The sequence below is a fragment of the Camelus ferus genome, chromosome 2 (genome assembly GCF_009834535.1).
Source record: "Camelus ferus isolate YT-003-E chromosome 2, BCGSAC_Cfer_1.0, whole genome shotgun sequence".
NCBI lineage: Eukaryota > Metazoa > Chordata > Mammalia > Artiodactyla > Camelidae > Camelus > Camelus ferus.
This window is the reverse complement of record NC_045697.1, coordinates 47,587,618-47,606,110: the sequence shown is the minus strand read 5'-3', so window position 1 is coordinate 47,606,110 and position 18,493 is coordinate 47,587,618. Positions and strand designations below refer to the sequence as shown.

At 39.2% G+C, this 18,493-nt stretch overlaps 1 protein-coding gene across 3 annotated transcripts in view; it reads left to right on the top strand.

The window, feature by feature from the left end:
- The window catches only part of FRAS1 (Fraser extracellular matrix complex subunit 1), a 408,901-nt gene that overhangs the window by 210,764 nt on the left and 179,644 nt on the right, over positions 1 to 18,493 (top strand). For all 3 annotated transcript variants that reach the window (XR_004311717.1, XM_032457269.1, XM_006192889.3), the window contains exons 16-18: positions 9,683 to 9,823; positions 11,427 to 11,567; positions 12,862 to 13,038. Coding sequence is in view for 2 of the 3 variants with exons in the window: in XM_032457269.1 (XP_032313160.1) it covers positions 9,683 to 9,823; positions 11,427 to 11,567; positions 12,862 to 13,038 (459 nt within the window). In the remaining variant the exon portion in view is untranslated. The remainder of the gene's footprint in view (positions 1 to 9,682; positions 9,824 to 11,426; positions 11,568 to 12,861; positions 13,039 to 18,493) is intronic.

The following is an 18,493-nucleotide window of genomic DNA, read 5'->3' as shown; positions in this document are numbered from 1 at the left end:
ACTGACAAGGAGCCGGTGACACCGGCCTGCCACCGAGACGATAGTATCTGGAGTGAGAAGCAGCCTCTGCTAGGGAGCACGTGTACGTAAAAGGAGGGAGGGCTAGTGTGAGCCTGCGGCGGTGACGGGTGGGAATGTTCTTGGGCTAAGAGGTTGAGTGAAGAAAGCCAGAGCTCCCTGCGGACTGGAAGAATTTAAAAAGAAGACTCCTGAACAGGTGGCTGAGGGAGAGAGTATATATCTGAAATGCTCTCTGTGTACATTTTGAAACAAAGCAGAAAGCAAATTTCCAAATAGGAGGATTGACCACTGCTGACAGTCAGCCAACCCATCAATTGATCAAAAGGTAATTACTGGGGGAGGCTATACCTCAGGGTAGAGTACATGCTTAGTGTGCATGCATGAAGTCCTGGGTTCAATCCCCAGTAGCTCCATGAAAATAAATACATAAACCGAATTACCTCCCCGAAAAAACAAATAAACAAAAAGAGGTAATTACTGAACACCTGCCACGTGTGTGGCAAATATAAGAGTTTGTGCCGCCATTAACGTTGGCCAGTGGTCGTTTTGATACACAAGGCTGGGATGTACAGTTTTCATAAGGTTATTGGAGTTCTCTAAGTTTGTATCAAAGGCCTTCAGAAAGGTTCACAGAAATATTTTCTAAAATAAGGGTGAGCCAAGTCACTGATTGGTATCGGAATGTTAATTAAGACGTCTGATGCTGATAATGCTGACTTCCTTTCAATTCAGATTAGTGCTGTTTAAGATAAAGACCAGCTGGTGTTGGTTTAATAATTTATAACCAAGCAGCCGTATCTGTAGAAATCTCAAAGTCGAGTGCTGAGAAAAATCCAGCACAACCTGTTATAAATGGTGCTATGCTCTGGCTGAAAGAATTTACAGCAACCAAGTTTATCTCTGGGACAGGCTTTGAGTTTTACAAATATTAGGTATAAAGGGTGGGGAAATTCAAAGGACAGAACCTCCTCATTCTTTAGTCATTTAAGTACCGGTGCTATTATGCAGGGCTTTTCTGACTCTAGCTAACACAATAAATCAAAGCAAGTTCAGAGGTTTCTGTTAGCCCATCTCTCTTTCTTCCTTCCTCCTCTCCCTTTTTCTCTTTCCTTGCTTCCTTTTACACCAATTTCCCTTCCTCACTTATGCAACAATTTTAATTTTTTTTTTATCTTTTTGTTTTTATGGGCTCATACAAAATGGGTATTGTTTTCAGTGAGTATATGTAAATGTATATCTTTCTTAAATAATACCATGTTACAGACTTCATGTGGTTCTTTTTTCACATACCAGTGCGTTTTTCAGATTTGCCCACATTGTTAGACTGTCTAGCCCTTTGCTTCTCATGCTACATAGTCCTTCCTGGTCTGCGTCCCCCACACCCATCCACTCTCCCAGGGACGGACACCATCACTAGAGAGCACCCGTGAACACTTCAAACATGTCCATTGGTGAACCTGGGTGGGAGGTTCCCTGAGATGGATGGATAACCCAGGAGCAGAATTGTTGACTTCTTGACTCCGCATGTGCTTTGTATAACTAAGTAGTGCCAGGTAGCTCACCAGCATCTTCACTCCCAAAGGTAGGGGTTCTCTCACCCCTACATCCTTGCCACCATTTGGCATTATCAAGCTTCAGGTTTTTTCAATACGTATACAGGGACATCCCATTTTAATTTGCATTTTTCTGATTATTAATGAGTTTGAGGTTATCGTCAATTCTTGTTGGACTTTTGTGTTTCCCCCTCAATAAATTGCTTTTTAATGTTTTCTCCACTGTTTTATTAGCCTTGCTGCCTTTTTATTGTTAATTTTATGGAGTTCCTTGCCTGTTATAGATCTTTACTGTGTCATTCTTAACTATGCAAATATTTTCCCATTTTGTTACCTTTTGTGGTACACTTTGCTGAACAGAAATCTCTTAATTCATCATTTCTTACTTTAACATTTTGCTTTTGAATTTTTGTCTAAGAAGACCTATTCTGCTCAATTTCACAAAGAAATTATCCTATAATTAATAGAAGAAATTCTATTAATTTCAGTTTTATTTTTATGTAGACTGTTGACCCATCTGGAGTCCACTTATATATATATATAGGTTTAAGTAGGGATCTAGTTTGACTTCTCTCCATTTCATGATCCAGTTTCCACAGAATCGTCTAATAATTCAGTGTAACCTTCTCCATTGACCTTTATTGTATATTAAATTTCTATATGCATGTAGGTCTATCTCTGAGCTATTTCAGTAGTCTAAATTTCTATTCTTCTACTACTATCACATTGTATTGTTTTATTTATTTCTATTGCTTTCCAGTATGTCTCAGTGTCTAATTGGGCAGATTCTCCCTTTTTTTCCCTCATTTTCAAACTTAACTATTCATGAACTTTAGAGTATGTTTATTGAATTCCTAATAAAATTTAACTGGAAGTTTTATTAATATTGTATTGAACTATAGGCTAGTTTGGAGGAGAAATGATGTCTTCCTAATAATTTTATTTAAATTTACAAATAATACTCCAAGTATTACTTTAGGTGTACCTTGAGATGTCAGTTCTAGAGTTAGAAACTTCAGAAGTTTTGGATAGGAGACTTTAAATTTTTTTAACAGTAGGATGGGTTTGAGATCATGTTACTATCAGTTTAATAAAAACAGTTATAGTAATGGGTTGACAGATTTACAAAAAAGGGTAACCACAAGCCAAAAATTTACAAAGGAGTCACAAAAATTAAATAAAATCCATGATAATACAAAGGAAAATTACCAAACCACAAAAGGAAGAAGAAAGGAACAAAGAGGATATACCAATTCAACTGCAAAGATAAGTTCAAAATGGGAATAAACACACATCTATCATTAATTACTGTAAATGTTAATGGACTAAATGCTCCAGTCAAAAGACACAGAGTGGCAGACTGGATAATAAAGCAAGAACCTTCAATATGCTGCATACAAGAGACCCACTTTAGGGAGAAGGACACATATAGATTGAGAGTGAAAGGATGGAAAAGGATATTCCATGCAAATGGAAAAGCCAAAAAAGCAGGTGTTGCAGTACTGATTTCAGACAAAATAGACTTTAAAACAAAGGCCATAAAGAAAGATAAAGAAGGACATTTTATAATGATTAAAGGAGTGATACAAGATGAGGATATTACACTCGTTAATATATATGCACCCAATATAGGAGCACCTAAGTACATACAAGAATTACTAACAGAGATAAAGGGGGATATTGATGGGAATACAATCATAGTTGGAGATTTTAACACTGCATTAACATCACTAGACAGATCTTCCAGACAGAAAATAAACAAGGCAACAGAGAAATTAAATACTACAATAGAAAAACTAGATTTGGTGGATATTTTCAGAGCATTACACCCCCCAAAAATAGAATATACATTCTTTTCAAGTGCACATGGAACATTTTCCAGGATTGATCATGTACTTGGGCACAAAAGAAATGTCAACAATTTTAAGAAGACAGAAATTATCTCAAGCATCTTTACTGACCACAATGCCATGAAACTGGAAATCAACAACAGAGAAACAAAGGAGAAAAAAAGGAAAGCATGGAGATTAAACAATATGTTATTGAAAAAACAATGGATCAATGAGGAAATCAAAGCTGAAATTAAAAAATACCTTGAGACAAATGATAATGAAAGCACAACCACTCAAAACCTATGGGACACAGCAAAGGCAGTGCTAAGAGGGAAGTTTATAGCGATACAGGCCTTCCTCAAAAAAGAAGAACAATCTCAAAGAAACAATTTAACCCACCACCTGAATGAATTAGAAAAAGAAGAACAAAAAGCCCCAAAAAGCAGCAGAAGGAAGGAAATAATAAAGATCAGAGAGGAATTAAATACAATAGAGATTAACAAGACCATAGAAAGAATCAACCAAACCAAAAGCTGGTTTTTTGAAAAAGTAAATAAAATCGACAAACCTCTGGCCAAACTCACAAAGAAGAAAAAAGAGAGAGCACAAATTAGCGAAATAAGAAAGGAAAATGGAGAAATTACAACAAACAAAATAGAAATACAGAATATCATACGAGAATATTATGAAAAACTATATGGAACCAAACTGGATAACCTAGAGGAGATGGACAAGTTTCTGGAAACATACTGTCCACCAAAACTGAATCAAGAAAAATCTGAACACTTGAACAATCCGATCACTAGAAAGGAAATAGAAATAGCAATTAAAAACCTCCCTACAAATAAAAGTCCAGGACCGGACGGCTTCACCGGGGAATTCTACCAAACATACAAAGAAGAACTCATACCAGTCCTTCTCAAACTCTTCCAGACGATTGAAAAGGAGGGAATACTCCCAAACTCATTCTATGAAGCCACCATCACCCTGATACCAAAACCAGGCAAAGACACTACAAAAAAAGAGAATTATAGGCCAATATCACTGATGAACATAGACGCCAAAATCCTCACCAAAATATTAGCAAATAGAATCCAACAACGCATAAAAAAGATTATACATCATGACCAAGTGGGGTTCATCCCAGGGACACAAGGCTGGTTCAACATACGCAAATCAATCAGTGTAATACATCACATCAACAAGAGAAAGGACAAAAACCACATGATCATCTCAATCGATGCAGAAAAAGCTTTTGATAAAATTCAACACCCATTTATGATAAAAACTGTCACCAAAGCAAGTGTAGAGGGAACATATCTCAACATAATAAAAGCTATATATGACAAACCTACAGCCAGCATAGTACTCAACGGTGAAAAAGTCAAAAGCTTCCCACTAAAATCTAGGACAAGACAAGGATGCCCACTATCACCGCTCCTATTCAACATAGTCCTGGAAGTCCTAGCCACAGCAGTCAGGCAAGAGAAAGAAATAAAAGGGATCCAAATTGGAAAAGAAGAGGTAAAAGTGTCATTATATGCTGATGACATGTTACTATATATAGAAAACCCTAAAAGGTCCACACAAAAGCTACTAGAGCTGATTGAAGAATTCAGCAAGGTAGCAGGTTACAAAATTAACGTTCAAAAATCAGTTGCATTTCTTTACACTAATGATAAATCAACAGAAGAAGAAAGTAAAGAAACAATCCCCTTTAAAATAGCACCCAAAGTAATAAAATATCTGGGAATAAATCTAACCAAGGAGGTGAAAGAATTATACACAGAAAACTATAAACCATTGATGAAGGAAATTAAAGAAGACTTTAAAAAATGGAAAGATATTCCATGCTCTTGGATTGGAAGAATCAATATTGTTAAAATGGTCACACTGCCCAAGGCAATCTACAGATTTAATGCAATCCCTATCCAATTACCCAGGACATATTTCACAGAACTAGAACAAATCATAATAAAATTCATATGGAACCATCAAAGACCTAGAATTCCCAAAGCATTACTGAAGAGAAAGAAAGAGGCTGGAGGAATAACTCTCCCAGACTTCAGACAATATTATAGAGCTACAGTCATCAAGACAGCATGGTATTGGTACCAAAACAGAGATATAGACCAATGGAACAGAGTAGAGAGCCCAGAAATGAACCCACAAACTTTTGGTCAACTCATCTTTGACAAAGGAGGCAAGAATATACATTGGAATAAAGACAGTCTCTTCAGCAAATGGTGTTGGGAAAACTGGACAGCAGCATGTAAAACAATGAAGCTAGAACACTCCCTTACACCATATACAAAAATCAACTCAAAATGGATTAAAGACTTAAACATAAGACAAGATACAATAAACCTCCTAGAGGAAAACATAGGCAAAACATTATCTGACATACATTTTAAAAATTTTCTCCTAGAAGAAATAAAAGCAAGAATAAACAAATGGGACCTAATGAAACTTACAAGCTTCTGCACAGCAAAGGAAACCAGAAATAAAACAAGAAGAAAACCTACGGAATGGGAGAAAATTTTTGCAAGTGAAACCGACAAAGGCTTGATCTCCAGAATATATAAGCAGCTCATACGACTCAATAAGAAAAAAATAAACAACCCAATCCAAAAATGGGCAGAAGACCTAAACAAGCAATTCTCCAAGGAAGACATACAAATGATCAAAAAGCACGTGAAAAAATGCTCAATATCACTAATTATCAGAGAAATGCAAATCAAAACTACAATGAGGTATCACCTCACACCAGTCAGAATGGCCGTCATTCAAAAATCCACAAATGACAAATGCTGGAGAGGCTGTGGAGAAAGGGGAACCCTCCTACACTGCTGGTGGGAATGCAGTTTGGTGCAGCCACTATGGAAAACAGTGTGGAGATTCCTCAAAAGACTAGGAATAGACTTACCATATGACCCAGGAATCCCACTCCTGGGCTTGTATCCAGAAGGAAATCTACTTCAGGATGACACCTGCACCCCAATGTTCATAGCAGCACTATTTACAATAGCCAACACATGGAAACAGCCTCAATGTCCATCAACAGGTGACTGGATAAAGAAGAAGTGGTATATTTATACAATGGAATACTACTCAGCCATAAAAACCGACAACATAGTGCCATTTGCAGCAACATGGATGCTCCTGGAGAATGTCATTCTAAGTGAAGTAAGCCAGAAAGAGAAAGAAAAATACCATATGAGATCGCTCATATGTGGAATCTAAAAAACAAAAACAAAAGCAAACAAACAAACAAAAACAAAGCATAAATAAAGGACAGAAATAGACTCACAGACAGAGAATACAGACTTGTGGTTACCAGGGGAGTGGAGGGTGGGAAGGGATAGACTGGGATTTCAAAATTGTAGAATAGACTACACTGTATAGCACAGGGAAATATACACAAAATGTTATGATAACTCACAGAGAAAAAAATGTGACAATGAGTGTGTATATGTCCATGAATAACTGAAAAATTGTGCTGAACACTGGAATTTGACACAACATTGTAAAATGATTATAAATCAATAAAAAATGTTAAAAAAAAAAAAAAAGAAACTTCAGAAGTTTTGGAGGGTGGGAGGGGAGAGTGCTTTTTAGATTCATTTTTGCTTCTTTGTTCCAGTTATGAGTTGAGAGGCTGATTTTCTTCTTCACTGATATGAAGGCCAGGGCCTTTATCCATTTACTGAAGATGAATTTGCCTTACATGTCTGCTTCTAGAGGTGCCAGATCCTCCAGGATTCGGGATGGAACATTTGGCCTCATCACTTGCCATCTTTTTTCTCAAGTTCTTAAAATACTTTTCAGGAGGTTAGAATACTGTTGGTAGATTAAAAGAACAGACAGAATAAGTCTTCACAGTTCTCTATACCTCAAACATTGAGTCTCTGGTCGTGAGAAGAGATTTGCTTTGCTTGTTTTTAAAGAATTTAACCAAGGAGTACGGAGTCAACTGAGTCATAGGCTTACCCGCAGCTGCATTCCCCCTCCCCTCGCTTCCACTCTCGGGAAAGGCAGCTTTCCTCTGTTCTGTTCAAGGCTAATCTCCCCATCTGTGCTTTTGAATGTAATTCCCCTTTTTCTCCTAGATATGCTTTCAACGATTATTCAGACTCTTCTCTTGTTAAAAACCTTTGCCAGGGTCTGTATTGGCCTTGGGCTTTTACAGTATTGGAGAGACAAAATATCTTGTTACCCTTTTAATTATTTCCTACCTGTGCCCTTCTGTTCACAGCCAAGCGCCTTTAAAGGAACAGTTTGTTTATTTTGTTTGTTTGTTTGTTTATTATTTAACAGTTAAAGAAGAAGGAGATGGATTTATTTCTATGTATTGATACAAATCCAAGAACTATCACACAGTTTTAAAAAGGGAAATAAACCACGTAATATGCTAACATTTATATAAAAACAAAAGGATATATATGTATATGAGTAAAGGACATATTTATGTAAAGAATATATGAAAATAGAAAGACCACTTTCCCACTAAGAATGAGTAAGAGTTTAATATCGTTGTAAAGAAACAGTTTATAATCATGGCCTTCACTCCCATTCTGTCCGATGAATCCACTGAAATGGTTGTGGCACAGGTCACCAGGTCCCAATTTCTAAGGGACGTGAACCTTCTTCAGATTTTATTTGTCTTCTCTGTACTGTAAATGTCTTCCTTCTTGAACTTTTTTCGCTCTTGGGTTCTCAGCCACCATACTCCTGTTTTTCTCTCCTACCTTTGGATCACTTCTTCTCAGTCACTTTTGCTAGTTTTTTCTTCTCTCAGTGACTTTTGGTGTTCTCTTAATCTTTGACTACTTCTCTCTAATCCTTCCTCCTTTTACTGAATAAATCGACTCATTTCTGATCTCGGCAACCACCTCTCTGTAATGACCCCCGGGCCTCTTTCTTGAGTCCCAGAGTTATAACTCAGGCTGTTTGCGGGCCACATGTATGCCAAAGTGAGCCCATCCTAATCCCCCACACCTACCCTCCTTTTTGGGTTCCTTGAGTGGCGTCACTCATCCCCATGCCAGAGCCCTGGAAGCCATTTGAGACACTTTTCCCCGCACTACTCTCAAATCTGTCACCTCATTCACAGCCTTGATTCAACTCCCAATCATCGCGTTCCGTGAGCATTGCCACCATCTTCCAACCAGGCCCCCAACTCTCCTTTCTCACCTCTCCCAACTGTCTCCAAACTGAAGCCAAAGTGATCTTTCTTATATGCAAACATGACCCCATTTCTACGGTGTTTAGAACTGTGTAAGGGCTCCCCGTGTCTTTGACGGGATGAGAATCTCCACTAGACTAGTCTGGTGTAGTTTCCATAGTCTGGCCCTTCACACTATCTCAGCTGAACGGAACTGCTGGTTCCCAGGATCCTCCTGGGGTCTGGGCCTGCGCTTGCCTTGCTGCTTCAGCCAGGAGTACATTCCCATCAGCCTGGCGTTCTCTGACTCACTTTCCAAGACAGCGCTCAAGGGTCATTTCTTCTCTGAACCCTTTCTTGACCTTTCATACCGCCTACCCCACACACATTTTGTTGGAATGTTTCTTGTGCCTACTAAGTGATGTGTTTAGTATTCCTAATATTACACGTGTTTATCTCCCTCTGGCAGACTAATAGGTCCCTTAAAGTAGAGACCAAGTTGATTTGGCTTTTGTGTCTCTACCACCTGACACAGGACCTAACACATAGCTTAAGAAATGTTTTGGGGGCTAAATGAATGAATAAGTGAATGAATAGATCCTGGAAGGTTGTGTGAAGTTCAGCAATTTCTACCTAATTTTTGTAGCATGACCTTGTTTAGTAGAACTCTGAATTTCTGAATTCTCTCTCCAACTAAGGTTGTCAGGTAAAACACAGAATGAAATATTTGGGACAAACATAAACTAAAAAATTTATTCATTATTTATCTGGAAATTCAAATTTAGCTGGGCATCTGATATTTTTATTTGCTAACTCTGGCAACCCTACTGCCAAAACCATTTTGACTTTAAGTCCCATATTAAGTTGGATACACTTAATATATTGTATAGGTGGGCCTCAGTATTTGTTATGCTTAGTTCAATGAATAATTAGTTGGTTCTCCTTCAACTGTGAAAACAGAAATGTTGGAATCAAGGAAATAGAACTCAGCTGAGCAGCCAGAGAATGTGATTATTATGTTGATATCAACTGTGGATGTTGTAAAGAATAGACTTTCTCTGCTCCCTTTGCTCACTATTGATTTTCTCTGATGAGTTTTCCTCCCCTTTTAGCTTGTGATCAATCCTGTAAGAGTTGTGGCCCCAGTAGTCCCAGATGTCTCACCTGTGCTGAGAAGACGGTGTTGAATGATGGGAAATGCATTTCTGAATGCCCTGATGGCTACTACGCTGATGCCACGGGCAGATGCAAAGGTATGACATGGGTAATTGTTAAATGGTTATATCATCATCATCATCATCACCATCTTCATCATCAAAAAGTATGTAACACGTTTGGTTATGCTTGCTGCTGTATGCTGCTCATTTGGAAATTTGTTTATATGATGGGAAATTGTCAAATTAAAAGGAGTCGCTTTTCCTTATAGAACCTATGTGGATCTGGTATGGGAGCAGGAAATATGGTGGATGCTGGAGGACTAGAGCAGTTAAATACAGGACTTATACATATCAATCATCATTAGAGATCATTGGGTCTTTTTGAAATGCCAAGAACACCTTCAGTATCTTTGTACAGTCCTTGTGTACTTGTAAACCATCACTAACTTATGTTGTAGGTATGACAATCATTCCTTAGATGGCATTTATAAACACATATATTGGCAACTACATCACACCATAAAAATAAAATAAGTAAACCAGATTTGATAGCTTGTAAAGCTAAAGTCTGTATCTATTGAAAATTTGGTTTTATGTGCTATCCATAGTGTTTCTTTCAGACTTACACAACTTAAACTAGGAGACATTCCCATTTGAGGTGGTAACTTATTGCTGCCTACGATATTTTGATTGCCCCTCTTCTCCAAAACAAACCCACATATTCTTACTTCCACCTGTAGTGTCTGTCAGTGGCAGGGCATTTAGATTGGTCTCACAACCTTGTCTTTTCAACCTCCTGTTTATTTGCCAACCTCTTTACTCATCCAGTGTTTGTGTATCCCTTTTCCTCGATATCCTGCCCCCAACAGGCTCATCCTGTCTCCACACTCCCCTCTCCCAGCTCCTGACCCTTGTCCTCTGAGCCTTCTTTCAGTATCTCACTGCTGTCTGTTAGGATGGCATGGTACCATCTGTCTCGTAGAGTCAGAGGTGTCCCACCGCTACCGCCAGAACCAAAGCAGTGGAGATGCATGCTGACATCATCACATGTAGTGCTCAGATTCTTTCATATAATTCTTACTTAGGATCCTAGAATGTCCAGCTGTAAGTATTTGAGATGACCATTTGGTCCAGCCTCTCACTGTGCATATGCCAAAGAAACTAGGCCTGGAGAGACTCAGACTTGGCTAAGGGCATAAGTTAACAGACAAACCAGTCAAAAATGCCAGCGCTCCCAACACCCAGATCAATGAACTTTCCACTCTTCCCTATTCACATGGGCAGTTTTAGGTTCAGGCAAGCCTAGGGCTAAATCTCAGCTCTGCTACAAATGAACTCTGTGATCCTGAGTCAATTTTTTTTAACTTTCTATGACTTCAGTTTTCTCATCTGCAAAATGGGGTTCACAGTACCTACCTCATAACGTTGCTATGAAGATTAAGAAGTGCAATATGTGTATAACACTTAGTTCAAATGCTAATAAATCATAGCTAGCACATGGGTGACAGATGGGTAAAGGAGCAATGTGGGTGGTTCTGGTGATATTACGATCTCTGAACGTGTCTTTTCCCTTGATTTGGTGTGACAGCTAGCGAACTGAGTGAGAGAACTGAGTGAGAGTGGCACATAAGGAGCCCAGCCAAGACATAGGCTTCTTAGTCACCTCAGTCCCACGTGTCCCCCGCACTCTCTTCCTCAGCGTGTCACCACTCGTGTGCCAGCTGCTCCGGCCCTGCCGCCTCTCAGTGTACTGCCTGCAGCGCCCCCCAGGCTCTGCGTCAAGGCCACTGCCTGCCCAGCTGCGGAGAGGGCTTCTACCCCAACCGCGGGGTCTGCAAAGGTATCGTTGGCGTCACCCTCATTCTTGAGAGACTTTCCCATCGCGAGGATGTAGATTGAAGTCACTTTCCGGGGCAACTTTTCCTCTAGTGTATCCCATATGGTTATGTATGCATTACATGCCTTTTTTTTTTTTTTCATTACTAAGGGATAATCTGAAAAAAAAAATCACATTGGAATATTTGTGAAGACATCCAAAAGGTCTTGATTTTTCTGGCTATCCTTGAGAGGAATTCGCCGTACATTAACACAAAACCCAACTCTTATTTCCTCCTTTTTCCATTCTCCAAGATGTGCTAATGGTTTTCTCAGTGTTCATTTTGTTTTTCCCTGAAGAACTTCTTGTTAATGATATCGCTGAGCAAACTGAGAGTTACTAGCAATGCCTCTGGGCTGAAATAAAATGGAAAATCTTAAATACCTGTTTGCCAAAAAGGCTTTGGGCTCTTTGGGAAGGCAGATTCATTTGAGCCTTTTGAAACTAGAACATTGGGAGCAAACATTTTAATTAAGTGAAGTTAATTTACGTTTATTTATACGTAGGGCACCTTGGAAAAGAATATGAGGACAGTTAGCAGAAAAATATACTTAAAACAGGGCAGTTGCAATAAATATTATGAAAAAGAAAATTTAGAGAATCTTTTAAAGTACAGGAGAGTTTATTATATCAGAACGTGGGTGTGAGAAATTCTGAGTACTCTCTTGGGCTCGGATTTTCACCAGTAGCCAAGGAAAACCAGAAACTGTGATGGATTGTCAAATTCTTATTGCTGCTCCAAAGGGGCCTCTTCCTTGTCTAGAAAAGCAGCCTTTTCTCACATAAATTCTAAGAGAAATTTGTTGCCTGGACCCCTCTTTAGTGGGTGATGGATGACATAATGGATAGTAACACAACTACCATTTTTGCCAAAAATACAGTAATGGCCTTTATAGGAATGCTTCTTAAAATCATCCATAAAAACTGAGGCCATAATGTTAAATCGTTATCCACTGTATGTGAATCTCTGGAGAACCAAGCCAATATTGTCCAGTGTGCTATATTTTTTTTCCATGATCTAGTCTGGCAGCCTTTCAGGACCTGAGAGATTTGACTAGTTAACATCACCTTCGTTTGGCCTCTCACAAATAGTAATGTTATCACCCTGTGCTTTGTATAGAATGCAGGAAAAACAGTTTTCTGAAAGGATGTATCTGGTGAACTGGTCCAAGTGGTTTTGATTTAATTAGGGTCTCCCCTTGGTGGTAACATGTACATGATCCTTAGATTGTTTTTTGCATTTTATTCCTATTGGCAGCCTGTCATTTCTCTTGCCTGACTTGTGTGGGTCCGCAGCCCTCTCAGTGCACCCAGTGCAAGAAGCCAGAGGAAGGACTGCAAGCTGAGCAGCTGTCTGGGGCAAACATCACCTCTGGCGAGTGCCTGCCCCAGTGCAGAGCCCATTTTCACTTGGAGAACACGGGGCTGTGTGAAGGTGAGTAAGCCCGATTTGAGGACATGTTGGGTAGCTTCTGGGCTCACCTCTTAAGAGATCCTGTGAGGTGGGGCCAAAGCCAGGAGATCTTAGTTTTCCTGTTACAATGGTTCCTGGATGCTTATGGATGGAACCCAAGACCGGCATGCGAAAGCGTGGCCCCACTGATGGCCTCCTTCCCTTTGTGAGTAATGGATGATCTTAAAGAGTGAACAGCTCTTACCCCTCTGTCCCCAGAGTCACACTCAGAAATTCCAGGGAGGGATTCTTTCAGAGACAGTGTAAGTAGCTGAGACAGACCTAGAGCTCGCTGTAGAATTCCATTTATTTGTTCTAATTTGCTGCTCTGAATATGAATTGGTCCCTTCAGGGCAAAATCTGGACTTCTGTCAAAATTTAAAAGTGATTCCCCCCATTGTCTTGGCATATCATCTACAGAGAATTGATGCTCTCCTGAATAATTTGACTCAGTAGCCTGGTCATCTGTAGGTGGTTGAGAAGATGAACAGGAGATATATACTCACCATCTACCACCTAAACCCAATGGCCTTTACCATTTTTCTGTACTATAGCCAAGTCTTTTTCCCTGTGCATAGCTTTGAGTTTTTATTTTTGCAACCTAACTGTAAGCATCCTGCAGATTCAGTTTTGTATTTTACAAGCCCACTTATTGAAGTGGCTTCAATTTTACATTGGAATATACCCTCACGTGGAAATGCTGGATTTCAAGGTTAGATGAAAAGATTTTGGACACAGGAGTTTATGGCACAGTAGAAAGTATGCAGAATTGGAATACCGAGACCCCAGGCCAGACACGTAAGCTCTCTGAGCCTTTGTATTCACAGCGTTAGAAGAGGGATAATTATTTTTCACACAAGCTTTTTGCCAGGATCAAAGGAAATGCAGAGCGTATAAGTGCTTGGTCAATTGTAAAGCCCCCATGATCAACTGGTATAAATCTCAGGCCATATACTCGGGTGTTCAGGAATATTATAGGGGTAACCGCCTGCTCCCTGGGAGGCACTAGGCTACAGGGGTTTGCCTGGTGCCTAAAATTGAAGAAGGGTCTGTTCTTTCCAGACATGCTGGTTTCTACCCATTGTGCATCGCCCAAACTCTCTGTGGTCCCTTCAACTCCTGTGGCTCTGTTTCCACTACCACTTGTCACTAAGAGTGACAGTGCCTTCCCAAGTCTTCATCACTAAGAATCTTCGTCACTAAGAGTCCCAGTGCCTTCCCAAGGCTTATCACACAGCCTTCCCTTCTGATCCCAGGAGAAGTAAAGAAGAAATCTTCCCAGGCTATTCAGCGTAGTTAGCCTTTTCCTATGATTTTGATCATTATATTAAAAATAAAAAATAGGGAATTTGGAGAAGGATCAGAAAAGAGATACAAAAATGCTTAACATTTTGAAAGTTAAATTGTTAATAAAAATTAGAGTAACCAGGGTCGTTCAGCCAGAAAATGATGTTCCTGTTGATTCGGTTCACATGGTAATACAGACATTGTGAGAAGCGGCTTGTTCTTTTCACTTGGTCCTGATACCAACCTGACAGGGTCAATAGGACAACTATTTTATTTTATTTATTATTTTTTTTCCTAGTGGGACAACCGTTTTAGAGGAGAAGAAACTGAGGCTGGAGGAAGTTAAGGCTGTAACTTGCTCAATGCCATGTAGCCAGCACAGAGTAGAGTCCAGTGGGGACTTGAGTCAGCCTGACTCCAGCATCCATGCTCTCTCTACACCAGGATGCTGCTATCATATGGTCACTGAAGGGGCAAAAGCACAGCATACCAACGCTGCAGGATTGAGACATCTTAAATTTAAGAAAGCATCTTTGACAAAGGGGGTAGTTTTCTGGGAATCCCTTTATATAGACACCTCTTAAAAAGGATTAGAATCTAATCCCTCTGGAATGGTTTAGTTGTGGTCCCGTGTGAAAGGGCTAGACTGACCTCTTGAGGCCCCGTGTAGCCCCGTGATTTTAGGCTAATTAACATAATATTATTAGGTATCACACATATAGCCCTCTACTCATATTTATTACCAAATCCCACACAATCTCTGCTAGGCAGATTGTTGTACTCAATTTATAAGTGATGAGAATGTGGGAGAGGGAGGTTAATTGAGTTGCCCAAGATTCCACTGGGAAACTGAGCGTAACCACCGATTGTTTCCAACCTTACCTGAGTAGTAAGTGTGTTGATTGATGTATTCCCTGTCACTCATCCCGTATCTCAGGAAACCTTTCTGCCTCCCCACAATCTGTTCATTTTCGATTCTGCTGAAGCGTTGTCTCTGAAATCAGGCCTGGGAGCCCTGTGAGATTGCACTGGGCTCCCCTCCTCACATTCCAGGAAACACCCTTGCCTCTTCAAAGAACATTTTGAAAGGTTAGAGTTGGGTGTGTGTGTGTGTGTGTGTGTGTGTGTGCGCGCGTGCGCCACTGAGAGTTGATTTTACAGCCCTTTTGATCGCTCAGCTTTTCATAAAGAAGGAAAAAGCAACTGTTTTCTGGAACTCTCCCTCTTCCTCTCTGAGACTGCAGCACAGAGTGATTAGAATATGACTGCGGCTAATGAAAGTGAGAGGCGGATGCATTAGAGGGAGAAGCAATTTACTTGGAGTCTGAATATTGTCAGAAGTTATTATAAAAGTTTCTACTCTAGAGCTCTATGACAATCCAGGAAGGATCTTGTGGAAGATGAAGCAAATTTACTCAAGATATCTGACTAAGATCCAAGTCTGTGATGGAAAGACAAAAAATATAACATTAACAAACAGTGACCAAAGAGATATTGTTTATTATTAGCCAGAGAACGATCTGTCTTGATTCATTCCTTCTATAAATGTTTATTGAATGTTTTGTGGGTACCAGGCATTGTCTAGGCACTTGGGGTGCACGTGTGAATGAGTCAGAGGAAATTCCTGCTCTTCTGGAACTTATATGCTGGTGAGAGAGACAGACAATGAGTAAATAAATGAATAACAACACCAGCAACAAAGCCCATGGTATATATACACTTGGCTCGTGGTCTGTACTGTGAAGCCCACAGCCAGGGAATGAGGAAGGCAGAGGCTAGCTGAGGTGGGCTCCAAAGCAAAAGTGCTTTGGTGGGAAGGGTACGGAAACCTGCGTGTGTTTGTCCTGTATTTTTGACTCATTCTCAGAAATGAACTTGGGAGGGGGAGGGTGTAGCTCAGTGGTAGAGTGCATGCTTAGACATGCATGAGGTCCTGAGTTCACTCTCTAGTACCTCCATTAAAAAAAAAAAGCAAAATTAATAAATAAATAAAACCTAATTACTTCTCCCTCCCCCCAAAAATGAACTTGGTTACTTCAGAAGGTGGGACTCTAACATGATGCTTCTTTTTCACATGGCCTCTGTGTTTTCAAAGTGTGACCAGAATTGCTGGTACAAAATAAAATCTGTTACTAATTGTAAGAGATCATTTGAAGGCATTGTCAGTAATCAACCAAAATTGTGCCCGTTTATTAAATATCAATCTTGAGTATTAGCTAAAAGAAGGATTTTAGTGATTTTATTCAGCGTTTATCTCACCAGTTTAACTAATTGTTCACTAGCATTGATAGATTCTACTTTCTAAAACAAATGGAAAACCCAAGAAATACCCAATACCAGGGGCACTGTTCTCACAGTAGTTTATGTGACTGGTGCCTCCTGAAGTCATATAGTGACTGTGCAGCCCATGTGGATGGGTGGATGGACGGTAGGAAGGATCCGGGGCTCTGGTCAGTAGGAGGCCCCTCCTCTCTCCCATGGGTGGTCCTTGGATCATGTCAGATTGCTCAACTCAGTCTCAGAGTCTCCTTCCACTCTTATTGAAGATTTCTTTTTTAAAGGATTCAACTATTTTGAAAACCCAGCTTTTAGTTGAGGTTGCTCTAGAGTGGAACTTCTCATAGGAATCTCCTGGGAATCTTGTTAAAATATGGATTCAGATGAATAGTCTGGGGTGGGGTCTGAGCATCTGTATTTTAACACGTTCCAGGTGAGGCTGACGTTCCTGGTCCACAGACCTTGGTTTGAGTAAGCAAAGCCTCTAATCAAAGAAGGACAAATACGGCATTTTATCACCTGCATACTTGTTTCTAACAGTTAAAAAAAAATCCCAATTTTTATTTCTTCTCACTGCGTGCATTTTACATATTACAGAAACTTAAAAAAATCCAGATAAAGAAAACAAAAACATCTATTACTAGGTTTACCCAGATTTAACAAATAAAAATATAGGATTAGGAAATAAAAATATTTAGCAAATAAAAAAAAGAAATGTCTAGTATGTCCCACATGTTACCTGAGATATTCTAAAATATTTTTTATTGTTTATTTCAAACTAAACTTAACTTATCCTTTATTTTAAAAATGTAAATCCTACTTACAACTCTTCTATCTTGAGATTACCTCTTTTAATCTTTTAGCATAGATTCTTATAATTATTTACATAAAAACATATAAATCACTTTATAGTTTATAAATTTTTTACAACTCAATTTTATTGGAAATTCTGTGAGTTTATATTTACTCCCATTTTATAGATGAAAAAAGTGAGGCTTAGAAAGAACTAACTTAAGAATAACATAGCAATGGGGGATCCAGGCTCTAATAGAGAACATAGTTGCTCAGGAAATGTTTCCTTCTTTCCGAGCCTAGATCTCTTCTTCTGCATTTCACACTGGAACTTAACAATTTAATTTCAGGCCAGGCCATCTCAATTAATGCTCCAGCTCAATCACCATTGCTCAATCCAGCTCAATCAACAGTTTGGCAGTGGTAGAGCAGGATGGGCTATGAACATGGTCAGGATGACTAGATTAGCCTTGTAATTGCCCCGATTCTCTGGCAAATTAATGATGGATTTTTTTTTTCAATTCCCACAAAGTTCAGCAAGAGAGTTCAAGATAATATAATTTTGAGGAAAGTACAAGTTTTATTTTTAAAATGAACTCTGTTGTGCAATAATGAATGTTACCTACGTATCTTCTAATGTATTATGTCAGTAGAAACACTGTGGTTCAAGCAAGAATGCAGAGGCAATAAACATCCCAGTCACCCCCATCCCTGCATCGCTGCCTTTTCATTGTACTTAGAATGTCACAGAACTTTCTTTGGTCAGGGAAACATCAGGGAAATTTTTGCAACTAAATTTTTCCAAGCCTTCTTTTTCTGTTGAAGATAGTATTGCCTCTTTAGGCGGGTCTTACTTCATAGGGCAAAATTGCACAAAATCAATACAGGTTTATTATCTTTTTTCCAGTTTTATTGAGATATAATTGACATATCACATTGTATTAGTTTAAGGCATACAACATAATGATTTGATATATTTATGTTGCAAAATGATTCCCACATTAAGTTTAGTTGACATCCTTCACCTCACAGAGTTGCAATTTTTTTCCTGTGTTGAGAACTTTTAAGATGTACTCTCTTA